Here is a 15,810-nt window from a genome sequence, read left to right as displayed (position 1 = left end):
ATATACATACACACACAAATATACACACACACAAATATATACACACACACACAAATATATACACATACACACACACAAATATACACACACACATACAAATATAAACACACAAATACACACACTTATACACACACACAAATATACATACACACACACAAATATACACACACGCATACACACAAATATAAACACACACACAAATATACACACACACACACATATACACACACACACATATATACACACACACACATATATACACACACACACAGCCGGAGCGAGCAGCTTGAGAAAGAGATGTTAGAATCACACTCTGGAATAAACAGAGAACACCGTGTTCGTGAAGATTATTTTTGTTTATTATACACACTCATGATGTCAATATTGTCATCAACATCCATCATTAGGCCCCGTATCCAGTGTGACGGGTGGGGAGGAGAGACGTGGTCTGCATGCATGTTGGGTACAAAATAAAACACACCACTCGGAACAATGCTGTCAACACGGCAGAGAAAGTAAATAAATAAAGATATAAATCGTCTGTGTGGTGAGGAGTCATCCATGTTTCTTTACACATTTACTTATACGCATACTTTACGGAAACCTGCGGGCGGCTCGGACAGCTTTTTACCATTAATTTATTGGGCAATATAATGTTCAGACCATGATGAATGAATGAGTGTGTGTGTGTGTGCCAACGTGTGTGACAGCGGTTGTGCAACAGCGTTGGACAGGACGGTCCCTTGTGTAACCGTGTACCGGCGTCTGAGGGGGTGCGTGCCAAACAAAAACGTCTCGCACGTACTGAGCCAGTTCAGGCAAGTCTTTGGACAACTTGGCGCAGCGGGCCGATCTGGTTCTAACCAGATACCGGAGCCAGAAACCAAAGCATGTCGGGAACAGGAAGACTCGCCCGGAGAGCGGCGACGGGGACTCTGTGTTTGAACCTTTTCAGCACGGAGCTTTTTTTAGGCCTCTGCTTCGAAAATTGCATCTCCAAACTAAAAAGGCTGTATCTCTGCAACCACTAGGGCTATTTTAATCATGTTTACATTTGTTCAGATGTGTACATATCAGTCGATATGTTCCTGGGTAAGAGGAAATGAAGATGGCAGACAGAAAGAAATATAAAAATGTCAGGTCCGAATTGGAAAAAAAAGCCCTTCCAGGATGATTATATGTTTGGAATGAGGCAGTTGAAAGGTTTAAAACTCTCACACATCATATTAAAATGTGTTAACATTCTCCCTGCAAAGTTTGACTTTGAAAAAGTGAAGCAGGACAAAGTTAGAGAGGTTTTAGTACAAAAACCTCTGAACACGCGGGGTTAAACACACCGCTAAATTGTGTCTTTAGTTCCAAGCAAATCCCAAAGTTTACACCGCGTGTGTGGTATTTGTGAAAAAGATAAATTGCAAAGAAGCTTCGGGAGAATACATTCTGAAACGAGAGCTTCCAATAATCCAGTACAGCCACATTGAAACGGGTCGTAAGAGAGAAACCCTCCCGAAAAATTTTATTTCTTTAAGGGCCAATCAGAAATATGATGAAATTCAACGCAAGTGGGTTGATATGCTGTAAGATCACAAAAAGAAAAAAAGGTAGGAAAAAGAAAAAAAAAGTGGGCCTTGTGCTCTTCTTCCCCGACGGACCTCGGTTCTGTTTGGCTTCTTTCTTTCTGGGTCCGAGCAAAACTTTGTGGTATTTGGGAGTATTTAGTCTTTAAGATGAGACGGTCCATATTACTCTCACGTCTGTCCGCAGCTAGCTCACTTAGCTTAGCATACGCTCTGGGAGCGAGTCGGGCTCTATCGATTCAAATGAGTGGAAAACTGTCTTTTTGTCCCAGGCTGTAAACATGTTGGGTATTTATTCTTTTTACAAGTCGATGGGGATTTCCTCCCTAATGGAGCGTCAAGTGGACATTTACAGGCCAAGCTCGCCGACGAATGGACCAGTGGTCTCGATCATATCGCCTCGCTCTTGGTGAGAGAGAGAAGAAGCAGACGTTTTCAAGAGAACTCGTAACTTTTGCTGGGATATTGTCCGAAACATTTGAACGTGAGAGCCGGACCGGTCAGGATTCATCCCAAAAAACATGGAACTTCCCAAATGCCAAAGAGACGGATGAGATGTTACTTTTTAAATTGGTGAGCTTTGAAGGTGTTGGAGTTAGGCTAGCTGTTTCCACCTGTTTCTAGTCTTTATGCTAAGCTACGCTAACTGGAGTCAAAGTGTGTCTCCCAAAAATGTCAAACTACTTTCATGACAAAGAGAGGCTACATTGAATGTTTTAAAACATCATCATCATCATCATCATCTCGTTGTGTTGATGAACAGAGTCACATCGCAGCCGGCTGTCAAGCTCTCCGACATTTCACCAGCGCTAACCGGCGTCTCCCGGGTCACATATTGACAGTGATTACAAACTCAGCGGAAGCTTCAGGCCCCGCCCCCCCCCCCCCCCCCCTGTGGGGCCTTGACAGGCACGGACACGGCATCTCCGCTCGACCGTGAAATAGCCACTTGTGTTTTAACCCGGACAACTCCACAGACACACACACACACACACACGACCGTACGTCCCAAAGAGCTGATCAATAATATTCAATCTGCTCTCGGGGTCTCGGCCGCATTAGGCTACAGCTGCTCTCCAAACAACGAATGGCCGGACACGGAGGGACTCGTGTACCGAGAGAATCCCATTAGAGCGCGAGGGCTCTCTGGGGCACACGCTGACCCCCACACCCCCCCACCCCCATTTCCACCCACAACAGATATTTTATCCACCTCTGATTGACATCTCCCATCCACGAAGTGGGAAATATGTTGTTACCATGACAACAGCTCATGCTACACCGCCGTGGATTCGAGCTTTTGACGAATATCTCTCCGGTGGAATCAGCATCTGATCCCGAGAGGTCGCCACGGGGTCGCACGCGCTGCGTTTACACACTCCGGCGGGGCGAAGGGGAGGAGCAGCTGTTTTGTTTCGTGCTTTTAGTGCAGTTCAAATCCCCAGAGCATCAACAGCGAGCGGCCATTATTCACATCGGCAGCAGAGATTTTGAGTGTCCCCCTCTCACAGATAAAGAGGAGATCTTCCAAAAAGACTGTCGGACAACATTTCCACGATGAGCTTTTTTGCGTCTCCTTTTTTTTCCCCCCGACACTATTTTTCCGATGCTTCTCATCTAAAAATAGTTCAGAGCCGCGAGTAATGGGAGAGCGGACAAAGCAATAGAAAGGGTCGGCGATACAGAGGGGAGGATGTGTGAGAGCGAAAGCCTCTTTTGTTATCCGTGATGTCGTTTTCTTCCTCTCCTCATCGGCCGCAAAGAGTTTCCAGTCGAGTCCTTCAGCCACTCCCTTCCCCGTCTTTCCGTCCCTTCCCCGTCTTTCCGTGGTTCACCTATACACAGGACATTTAGGGGCACAGAGGAACGTCGTGTTCACCCCCCCCCCCCCCCCCGGCAAACTTGTGGCTGCTTTCACAGAGGTCACAGAGAGGGGTCGCAGAGGGAGGAGAGCACACAGGGGAGAATAAGGGAAGAAGAGGGCTCATATATTGTGGGTCGCCGCCACTGAGGGTCTAATGTCTCCACAGTATATATATATATATTTATATATATATACACTACCGTTCAAAAGTTTGGGATCACCCAGACAATTTCGTGTCTTCCATGAAAAATCACACTTTGATTTATCAAATGAATATAAAATATAGTCAAGACATTGACAAGGTTAGAAATAATGATTAATATTTGAAGTATTAATTTTGTTCTTCAAACTTCAAGTTCAAAGGAAGGCCAGTTGTATAGCTTATATCACCAGCATAACTGTTTTCAGCTGTGCTAACATAATTGCACGGGTTTTCTAATCAGATATTAGTCTTCTAAGGCGATTAGCAAACACAATGTACCATTAGAACACTGGAGTGATAGTTGATGGAAATGGACCTCTATACACCTATGGAGATATGTCATTAGAAACCAGACGTTTCCACCTAGAATAGTCATTTACCACATTAACAATGTATAGAGTGTATTTCTGATTAATTTAATGTTATCTTTATTGAAAAAAAGTGCTTTTCTTTGAAAAATAAAGTCATTTCTAAGTGATCCCAAACTTTTGAACGGTAGTGTATATATATATATATATATATCAGATTTGGGGGAACCGGGGTGTGCCGAGAGGCCGCGTTTGGATAAAGACGTGGATTATAGGTGCCAGTTCTTAGTTAAAAATGCTTTTAGGAAAATCCAGCCAAGGGAAGTGATGCATTCTGGGTAGGTTAAGTGTTGGGAGGCAGGAGGAGGGGAGTCGGGGGGTCTTTTAGGCGTGGATCTAGAGGGAGTGGAGAGGGAAGTGGTTCTGAGAGGCGTGTAGGAGTGTTAGCGTGAGAGGCCTGGTGGGAGGTCGGCGGTGACTGGAGACGGGACGGCTGCCACGGCAACGATTGGTCGGATGCCAGGAAGCTGGGAGGGATCGTTTGGGCTGGGAGGGGAGAGAAAAAAGAGCGAGTCAGAACTCGTGGGAGATTTCTCAGGAGTGGCTGGGAAGACGTTTCTCTTTTCTTCTTCTCTTTTTCCAGATCGGACGAGGCAGAGGAGGCGGAGCCTAAAGGAGTGAGACTGGAGAGCAGAGATCGCCCCAGGGTGGAGGGGTCGGCCTCCTCCTGCGACTCGAGTATTCCTCCTCGCCTCCTCGGTCGGGCTACGGGGAAGACGGACTGCACTCCAGAGAAGCTGCGGGGAAAAGACAATGAGAGAGGCGGTCAGCCGGGGGAGGAACGGACGGGAAACAACGACGCTCCCGTCGGAAAAAGGGCACAAGGTCAACAGGAAGTGGAAAAACAAGGGGAAGGTCGGAAGAAACAAATAGAGAAACAATGACGAGCTTCACAGCGAGAGTGACGGTGGTGGTGGGGGGAGAGGGGGGGCGGTGTGTGTGTGTGTGTGTGTGTGACGTAGATGAGAGAGGAAATTAAGAAGTTGAAGATCAAACAGGAAAAAGAGAAAAGGGGGACCGAGATAACAAGGCACGGGCACGGCGAGCCATACAAATGGGATCAGGGGGATGAAATTGGAAAAAGTAGAAGAGAGAGGGCAGAGATAAGAGAGACAGGATAAGAAAGAGAGAGAGGGAGAGAGAGAGAGAGAGGGAGAACAGGGGGACAAATAAAAAAGGGAGGGAACATAATTATAAAAATGGCACGAGAAAAATCAATGCAGCGAGCGTCATCGAGCCTCAAGGGAGGTGGAGAGCGGCGGCGTGTCAAAACGGAAACACACCACATGCCAGTGTCTCGCACGCATACACACACACACGCATACACACACGCGCACACACACACGCACACACACACACACACACACACACGCACAGAGGCATTTCCGAGTGGAGACATGGAGGACGAGTCGGGCAGATGAAGCGAAGAGACAAGTGACATTTAGAGCTCAGTGGGAGCGTGTGATGTCGAGGCACACAGAGACAGCCCCGATACACAACAGCTTGTGTGTGTGTGTGTGTGTGTGTGTGTGTGTCTCGATGCAGAGCTCGGTAGACGGACACTCCATTCACCTGCGGGAGGGGAACGTGGAGGTGTCCACTTGGGTAACTTTAGGTAAAGATCGTTGCCAAGGTTGAAATGACGTTGTCGTCATGGTTACGAAAGTACACGTGTCGTCGAGGTCTGCTCGCTGACAGGTTTGACGGTCGCAGGTTTTTTTCTTCTTTCTTTTTGCAATTTAAAGTTTTAACTTTTTAAGCATAGCTTTTGGTTAATGCAGTGAAATGATTTCACGTATTTTTAGAAATTATTATTATTATTTATATCTTTAAAAGTATGGCTATCATTATATACACAAACAGGTGACGCTCGTCATCATTATTGACAAACACTGTGATGCGTCATGCAATTCCACACACACACACACACACTCACACACACACACGGGACATTAATATAAAGGATAGATTGCTGTTATGGCTTTGGTTACATCCTCGGATGATCAAAGACATTATTATAGCTGTAAACCACCCGGAACAACACAAGCCTGGATGCTTCCACAACCTTTATGCAAACATATTTCCCAATCTGGTTCAACAGTTGAGAAAACAAACAGAATATCATCCTCCTTCCGTGTTCAAGGACAGGAAAAGGGCAAACGACTCTAAAAAACAAAAATCGGTTCTTTAACATAATTTACTCTAATCGGCCAAACCTAAATTAAACAGTGTGTGAATGAGAGTGGTGTGTGTGTGTGTGTTCCAGTGTCTGCCAGAAAATTACAATTTCTGCATGTTTTTGTGGTGTGTAATTGCACGAAAGAGAGAAAGAGAGCGAGAGAGAAAGAGAAAGAGATAAAGAGAGAGAGTGTGTGTGTGTGAAAATGAGAGGCAGAGGACACTCGGTTTGTCTCCAGTTATTAAACTAACCAATTACAAGGCCCACTCATCACGTCCCAAACAAAGGGAGAGCTGATCTATTATTAATGCACTTCTTCCACTTCGTAATTCACACACGGATTCAGTCGCACACCCATACGTTCATACATGAATGCTTGGACGCACACCGTGCACACACACACACACACACACACACACACAGCGCTCCTGTTGCCGGCAGTCTCGTGCGCCACCGGTACGAATAATGAATGTCATTTTCCAAAATTAATAGATGAGCAGACGAGTAGTTTGGATCATCAGAATCCCTCCACTCCTTTTTCGTATATACCCAGTGCCGGTCCCAGGCTGGTCCCAGTGCCGGTCCCAGTGCTGGTCCCAGTGCCGGTCCCAGTGCTGGTCCCAGGCTTTACCAGCAGGGGGATGGATCCCCGACAGGTTGTCTGCTGGAAACCTTCAGGTACAGGTTCTGCTTGTTCAGCCCACACCTGGAAGGCCCGGTTCTTCTGGACCACTTGCACTCGATGCTTAGTCAATCCCACAGATACTCACAGTTGGAGCTATTTATTTTGACATTTGTATTTAGTTCTATTGTAAAGTAATATAGTTTAATCATTGCCTCTTTAGGTTATACTTTGATATGTTAGAAGAGCTTTTTTCTTATGATTTTAGTTTAGTTCATTGTGATTGTAGTTTAAATATATGCAGTTTTAGGATTGGTTCACTGATTGGATAACACTGGGCACCTGCGGTTATATGGAGGCGTGGGTAGCTTCAGGACCAGCATGCACCAGGGTGGCCTCTGGTTTTTACCAGCACACGAGAGACAGTGTCAACATTTTGTTTTATTATAAGAATAATGGAATAAGGAAATGGACATTACTTTCTTTTGGCTGCGTGAACTCCAAAACCCCCCACGGTGCATCAGTGGCCATTTGATTTATAGTTGCATTTGATTTATTGGAGACATGGCCACTACACTCACTAAACATTCTGTATCCTGTGGATGTGAATAGTCAAACAAATGCCTGACCTGCTCCTGTTGTGTCAGGATCTGGAGTTTTTGTGTCTGTTTTATTTTGAAGTCCCCGTCGCTCGTGTCCTCTGTTTCCCTGCACTTCCTGTCCCTGATTGTTTCCTCCTGTGTCCAATCACCTGCGCCTTCCCTGTCTGTTTAAGCCCTGGTGGTCTCATTCCCCAGTGTTGGTTTGTTCTGTCACAGCTGTTGTAGCCAGAGAGAGAGAGAGAGCGAGAGCGAGTTAAAAAATCACATGCTTTGTTTTAAAATTAAAATAAATACAAGACTGTTCATACTCCAACTCCTCTTCAAAGACGGAACAAACACAATCAGCAATGATTCATTCACAAGAGAGGTTTAAAAAACAGAAACCAATAAATGAATAATAAACACACATTAGGGCTTCCACTCGTCCATCTCGCCTCTTATTATAAGCGACGGCTTTCTTAATCGACACATCTCTGCCTCAGTCACTCCGGCCTCCTCCGTCTCGCGTTCTCGGTGTCTGATACACCGAATAAACAAAACCAGATCAGCCAAGTAATCCATCACGATGATTTTCGTTTGGTTTTTCGGGATCTTTAAAAAAACTTGTAACTTTTCAGGCTTGTACAGTTTTTTCCTTTGACTACAGAAGAGTCACTGATGTCTGACCCCCCCCCAATAGAGAGAGAGAGAGAGAGGAAATACACAGGGAAGGCGCAGGTGATTGGACAAAGGTGGAAACAATCACAGAGACAGGAAGTGCAGGGAAACAGGACGTGAGAGAAGGAGATTTCAAAATAAAACACAGGACACGAGACACAGAAACTCCAGATCCCGACACTGTTTGAGTCACTTGTGCTCAAATGAAAAGGCACCTTTGACCTAAAGATGTACGTCTTCTTCCTCAGAAGGAAATCGGCCCCTGATCGCAAAAGACGAGGTCATGAGGTTGGAAAGTATTGTGGGAGGGGCCAACACATTATAGGTTTGGGGATTTGCTGATAATAAGAACCAGTGTGGATTGGAGACCTTCGCGTGTTGGATTAACACAGAATAATCAGTTTCCTCAATAGTTTATTCATAGTTTTTTTATAGTTTATGTTGTATGAGCATATTTTGTTTGAAATAGCTTGAGTCTAATTATCCGCCCTAAAGAGGAAACCATAATGGAGATGTTTATGTTCATATTTTTATCCTTTAAGCAGCGATCCTCATCAGCAGGAACCCAGTGAGACAACTCTATTTCATACAGATAGACAGACAGACAGAGAGACAGACAGAGAGACAGACGGATGGACAGAAAGACAGACAGAGAACAGACAGACACAGACAGAGACAGATACAGACAGACACAGATACAGACAGACAAAGAGACAGACACAGATACAGACAGACACAGACAGATAGACAGACACAGACAGACACAGAGACAGACAGATAGACACATATACATACAGACACAGACAGACAGATACAGACAGACATACAGACAGACACAGATACAGACAGACAAAGAGACAGACACAGACAGATAGACAGACACAGACAGACACAGAGACAGACAGATAGACACATATACATACAGACACAGACAGATACAGACAGACACAGATACAGACAGACAGATACAGACAGATGCAGATACAGACAGACAGACACAGACACAGACAGACAGACACAGACAGACAGACAGACACAGATACAGACAGACGCAGATACAGACAGACAGACACAGATACAGACAGACGCAGATACAGACAGACAGACAGACACAGACAGACGCAGATACAGACAGACAGACACAGACAGACACAGACAGACGCAGATACAGACAGATAGACAGACACATATACAGACAGACAGATACAGACAGACATACAGACAGACACAGATACAGACAGAGACAGACAGAGACAGACACAGATACAGACAGATAGACACAGACAGATAGACAGACACATATACAGACAGACAGACAAAGAGACAGACAGACAGACACAGATACAGACAGAGACAGACAAAGAGACAGACACAGATACAGACAGACACAGATACAGACAGACAAAGAGACAGACAGACACAGATACAGACAGATAGACAAAGAGACAGACAGACACAGATACGGACAGACACAGATACAGACAGACACAGACAGATAGACAGACACAGATACAGACACAGAGACAGACAGATAGACACAGATACAGACAGACAGACACAGATACAGACAGACGCAGATACAGACAGACATACACAGATACAGACAGACGCAGATACAGACAGACAGACGCAGATACAGACAGACAGACACAGACAGACGCAGATACAGACAGATAGACAGACACATATACAGACAGATACAGACAGACATACAGACAGACACAGATACAGACACAGACAGACACAGAGACAGACAGATAGACACAGACACAGACATACACAGATACAGACAGACGCAGATACAGACAGACACAGATACAGACAGACGCAGATACAGACAGACAGACACAGGCAGACACAGATACAGACACAGATACAGACAGACAGACGCAGATACAGACAGATAGACAGACACATATACAGACAGACAGATACAGACAGACATACAGACAGACACAGATACAGACAGACAGATACAGACAGACAGACGCAGGTACAGACAGATAGACACAGATACACAGATAGACAGACACATATACAGACAGATACAGACACAGACAGACAGACGCAGATACAGACAGACAGACACAGATACAGACAGATAGACACAGATACAGACAGATAGACAGACACATATACAGACAGACAGATACAGACACAGACAGATACAGACGCAGATACAGACAGATACAGACAGACAGACAGACAGACACAGACAGACACAGATACAGACAGATAGACACAGATACAGACAGATAGACAGACACAGATACAGACACAGACAGACACAGACAGAAAGACGCAGATACAGACACAGATACAGACAGACACAGATACAGACAGACAGACGCAGATACAGACAGACACAGATACAGACACAGATACAGACAGACAGACTGGTAGTTCTCAAAGTGCTCGTATTTTGGTATTCCAGTTGCCTGTCGAGTTGGATTTGTTTGCTGCCAACACACACGCACACACACACACACACACACACACACACACACACACACACACACACACACACACACACACACACACACACACACACACACACACACACACACACACACACACACACACACACACACACACACACACACACACACACCATGCTTCAGCTCAGTACCATTCCTGTGCTGCTCTGTCATGCAGGATATCTCTCCTGACTCGGAGCTGTCACAGCCTTCAGGGCTCGAAGACGCCGATGCGGAGGAGCGAAAAAAAGAAAAAAAAGAGTGCAACAGCGAAAACAAGCCCCTCATTTATTTCAGAGCATGCGTGGCGACGTCTGCACGGATCCGTGTTTCGCGGCGGGCGCCGAGGCGGGAGAGAGCGCCGCTGTGCGATGATTCATGGCGTTAAAAAGGGAAGCCTTCGCTCTCCGCTGACTGGTGTACCGAGCCCGAAGGCTTTGGCGGTTGCTGGTATGAACACATCGATTCCATCGCGATGAATCACAAGGATTAGGCATTTTATATTCCACGGCCTATAATGGGTTAATGCTGACCAGTCTGTTTTTGTTGCCTTAGAGATACTAATCCTGAACTGAAAACGAAAGGAATAGGTCAACATTTTGGGAAAGGTAGACGATCAATACTGCTCTGGGAAGTGGCTGTCTTACATCTGGGTTTTTTGTAGGGATTAAAAAAGACATACAGGATGTTAATGATGACCTTTAAAGGGCAGCTGGTATAGATGTGTTGCCCTGAGACAGGGCTGAGCTCGCTGTTTCAAGTCTTTAGATAAGATAAGATCAGGTATTCCTTTATTAGTCCCGGCAGTGGGGACATTTACAGGATTACAGCAGGAAAGAGCAAGAGACATAGTTAAAAAAAAAGTGGTCGAAATAATAGACAGTAAAAAAAAAAACGTCATAAAAAAAGTCAAGAATCCACAATAACATATATAGAGACAGAATAACTTGTATAGCCGGTGGCTGAAGGAGCTGAAGGAGTGTCCTCATGGGGTGGGAGGAGGTGTTGTCCATCCTCCCGTCTCCCACCACCTCCAGCGTATCCAGTGGACACCCCGGCACACCGCTGGCCTCCTTCACCAGCTTGTCTCTTCCTGTCAGCTGTGGAGATGCTGCTGCTCCAGAAGACGGCTGATGCCACCACGGAGTCAAAGAAGACCCGAGTCTCCTCAGCAGAGAGTCGGCTATGTCCCTGTTTATAAAGTGCCGGTGTGGGTCAGTCCAGTAAAGGTATTTATCAGATATTACATTCCCAATGTCCATTCCCTGGATGTTCACATGAGGGTGTTTACACCGGAGCAGGTCCCCCACCAGCTCTTTGGTTTCCCCAGAGTTGGTCTGGAGGCGGTTCCGCTGGCACCGTCCAATGAAGTCCTGGTTCCGTTCCCTGTATTCCCACTGCGCTAAGTTAAGCTAGCAGGCCGCTCATAACATATTAATATTTAGTGCATATATTTTCGAGAGTTATTGAGCCACTTGTGAACAAATTATTGGCAAGAACGTGAAAAAAGTTGCTTTTCCTTTAATTGATTGGTCCTCCATCGTTGCTTGTGCTTGGTTTGTTAGCTTTGGCCGATATGAGATATATGAGCTGAGAGAAATGGAAATATACTCCGGTCCCTTTTACATCTGCAGTTGTTTCAGGGCATTGTAGGCTTCTCCATGGCAACTATAGCACTGTTGATTTATCAGGTATTACACAGAAACAAAGTTGTGCAAACGCCTCATTAGATTGACCTTGGAAGTAGTATGCTGTAATTTAACAACATCTGTTAGCACACTGCACTGACAGATTGCAAACTGTACATTTCTTCTGGAGCCTTCGGCCACATCTCGCTCAACCTTCTTCACGCCCACCGAGTAAACTTCATTTGCCGGCCGTGAGATGTGGCTGACATACCTACGGACCTGAGATGCTGAGTTCTCCGTCTGTTTTTGCCTCCAGATAGGATTAGCCACTTTCCTCTGTTTTCTTTTGTCGTTGGAAACTTATTATCTTTGGGTTTTGTTTTGTCGGGCAACTGAAGACACGTTAAAGGCGTCTAGTTAGAGTCCGGGAAACATTTTTCACAGTTTGTGTGAATTCATCAAGACTGTAACATGGCACATGAATCCATGGGTTCTTGTACTTTTTGGGGCCAGGGAAGAGGTACATTATTCAAGGACCTCCTCATAATTGTTTTTTATCTTGTTTATTGTTGTTTTTTTGTTGTTTTATTTTTTCTTTATTTTATATTAATTTTCTGATTTATTTTGATTTCAATTTAGGATAGGAATTTATAAGCATTTTTTTGCTTCTACCTATACCTTTTCAGTCTCTCTTTTGTATTTATTATTTTTTATAGGAAAATATTGTATTGTATTTGATTTGATTGACTGAATAAAAAAATACAAACAAACGAACAAATAATCGGAAAACACAGATTAAGCATTCCCTAACTACCGTTTGTGTTTAAACCTAAATGAATCAGACCTGTTTAACAGTGATGCATAGAAACACATTTCAATGTGAATCATGTTAAAAACACTTAGCTTGGCCCTGATATCCGGGCGAGTCGTGGTCAGATGTTAATTTAGCTTTGCTAGCTTCACTTGATTTGCTGGCACACAACACACGTTGGTCTCCCGTCGCTGTTCTCAATACAAACAAACTCAAACCAGCCGGCATTTTTTCTCAATTTAAGTAGCAGGGCTGGGGTCACAACTCACGCACTCCCGCCACACATCGTATTCCTCACGCAGAAAAAAACTCTCGGCTATTTAATGCTTGAATGCAGGAGTGCTCAATATGCCGATCGATAGGTCGATCGCGAACGCTGCAGAGCTCCGACGCCGGTCAGCGCGCATCGGGACGGAGCAAAAAAATAGTCACTAGCCCCCCCCCCCCCCATTATGCTTGTTTTTATTGTTGCCCGACCACCTGAAAGAGTGCCAAGGACCCCCCCGCTCCGCGGAGCCCCCGGGACCCCACTTTGAAAAACCCACTGGATTAAGTGCGAACAAAATGATCTTTATTTGCAGTGTTGTATTCAGCGTTACAAACCACCACCGGAAGGTTGTGTCCATATTCACAAATCTGGCTCTTTTTTTTTTGTCAGCGTATTACACATCCAGTAAAAGAGAGAGAGAGAGAGGGGGGGGGGGGGCGGGGCGATACAGAGGTGGAGACAAGTGGGCCCGGCGAGGGAGGACACTATGAACTGGCCCCGGCTCTCAGGTGGCTGCTGACACTGATAAATACCTGAGGAATGGGACACGGTGGAGAGCTCGGCTACGTCGTCATTAACCTTGTGAAACCTCCGGTGATTAACGACATCCCATTACGTGCTATTAAACCTCTCCTCTCCTCCCCCATAACCAAAACAGCCGAGAAGGAACTATGACTTCTCCAGAGGAACTTTCCCCCCGGGCCTGACGACATTCTCCCACAAGGCAGCGGAGCATGACGGGAAAATGAACCGCAACACTATGACAACCCAAGAAAGATGTGTCTGAGTTTCATCTTGACCCACTGTGGCCTAATATCCTCTGACTGCTGCTTCTTTTGCGTGCCACTTACATGTTACCCCTCCCCGTCTCGTTCAAAAAGTCTGTTGTTGTTCTTCCCCCCCCCAAGAGAACCCGGTGGAGTCCCCTCAGAGGGCTCAGTGAGAAGCAAAATAACCCCGACACAGAAAGGAGGCTTTTACCATCTAAAAAGGCAGGGGAGAAAAGAAAAAGAGGGAGACGGAGAAGGCGAGAAAAGATGGAGGTGCTGGGAGTGGAGGATGTGTGTGTATGTGAGAGAGAGAGAGACTGGGGCGGGCGGTGGAGGAAGATAAAGGCAGAGCTGTATTCCCTGATGTGGCTTCTGTGTGTTGGCTCTCTGCAGCTCCTGCTCTAAGGATTACTGCATTTACACTTCAGCTTAAAAATAGCCCCCGTGATAATTTATTGAGTTGGAGCACGCCATCCGGCATTGTGTTCCAAGAGAATACCCCCCCCCCCCCCTTGTCTGAGTGTCTCTGAGATTGTTACACTCTCTCGCGTTTCTCTCCCTGTATTCTAGCCGCCATACTCTCTTCCTCTACGCATCTCTCTCTCTCTCCCTGAGAAACTCGCCACCCCCCCTCTGTTTAAAAAAATAAAAAAATCATGAATAAACCAACCGGCTCCGTTTACCTGCGTAAACCTTACTGCTGGATATTCTCCCTCTTCATGAAGAAGCTGAAGAAGACCTCCGATAGCCTCTGACTTTGGGATTAATCGGTTCTTGATGCAGCAGAATGAGTCCGTAACTATTTCATATTCTGTTGTTATTTTGCTGATATTTTCTCGGATGCACGAGGACGTGGGCGTTTCAGTTGGCGCAGACAGCAAATAGCAAAGAGAATAGCAGATTGATGACATGCTATAGTAATCTTATTAGAATTTTTAAAAAAAACAGTGTCTTAAATGCATTAAGAAAACAACATATTCATAAACCGGATTTTATGCTGTAAATCTCAGCAAATGTGCACAAAAAAAGTGGCGAGCCCACCGCCTCGGTGACTTGAGCGAGCGGCCTTCATATAGTCATCCGTGTGAAACGCACGACGAAGGTCGACCTTATAAAGTAGTTCTGAAACTGGGCACTTTGCAGATGACGCGAAACAGGCTTCCGGACGCGCGTGAATTAAGTTATCAACATTTAATGGCAGGAAGTACAAACATTCAAGGCGCTCTTCCTCGGCTCCCGGCGCCTTCTACCTGTAGAAGAGACCCGATTTCTCTCATCCACGGAGTTTCATACTCAATCTCACTGGCCCCGGTCAAAACGTCACTTCCGGTCAAGTCGCTAAACAAGTATTTTCACAATAAGAGTCCCGTCTTGTTATTGTCCGCATTAAAGTCACTTTCACAATAAAAGACTCTTGTTATTGTAAGTCACTTCACGGAATTCAACCGGCCTCGTTAATCTATAATACTAACATACAGTCACTCTCATGCAATATACATTAATTCTTGCCATTTACATTTGCATAGAGTAAACATTACCCCTATGCTTCATAATACATTAATAACAATATCAATATCCTCCCTAATATTTTCGATTATAATATCTTTCTATATGTATTAATTTAAAACATAAGACCTCTGCAGATGTTATCAAAATAAACTGTTACAACCTAACAACCTGAACAAACCGTTCAATGACCTTCGGTGGCGCGCGGGGAGCTGATTGTTTTCTTCAAACCCGGAGTCTCCTGCACACCTGTCTGAATACAGGTGTGCGTGGCTACCG

At 45.3% G+C, this 15,810-nt stretch overlaps 1 protein-coding gene across 1 annotated transcript in view; it reads right to left on the bottom strand.

The window, feature by feature from the left end:
• Positions 1-339: 339 nt before the first annotated feature.
• The window catches only part of samd12 (sterile alpha motif domain containing 12), a 123,450-nt gene continuing 107,979 nt past the window's right edge, over positions 340-15,810 (bottom strand). Inside the window, exon 5 of the mRNA XM_056423938.1 lies at positions 340-4,748. Coding sequence (XP_056279913.1) covers positions 4,717-4,748 — 32 coding nt within the window. The 3' untranslated portion in view covers positions 340-4,716. The remainder of the gene's footprint in view (positions 4,749-15,810) is intronic.

This window comes from Pseudoliparis swirei, chromosome 1 (genome assembly GCF_029220125.1).
Source record: "Pseudoliparis swirei isolate HS2019 ecotype Mariana Trench chromosome 1, NWPU_hadal_v1, whole genome shotgun sequence".
NCBI lineage: Eukaryota > Metazoa > Chordata > Actinopteri > Perciformes > Liparidae > Pseudoliparis > Pseudoliparis swirei.
Note: the sequence above shows the minus strand (reverse complement) of the source record. Positions and strands in the feature narration are given on the sequence as shown.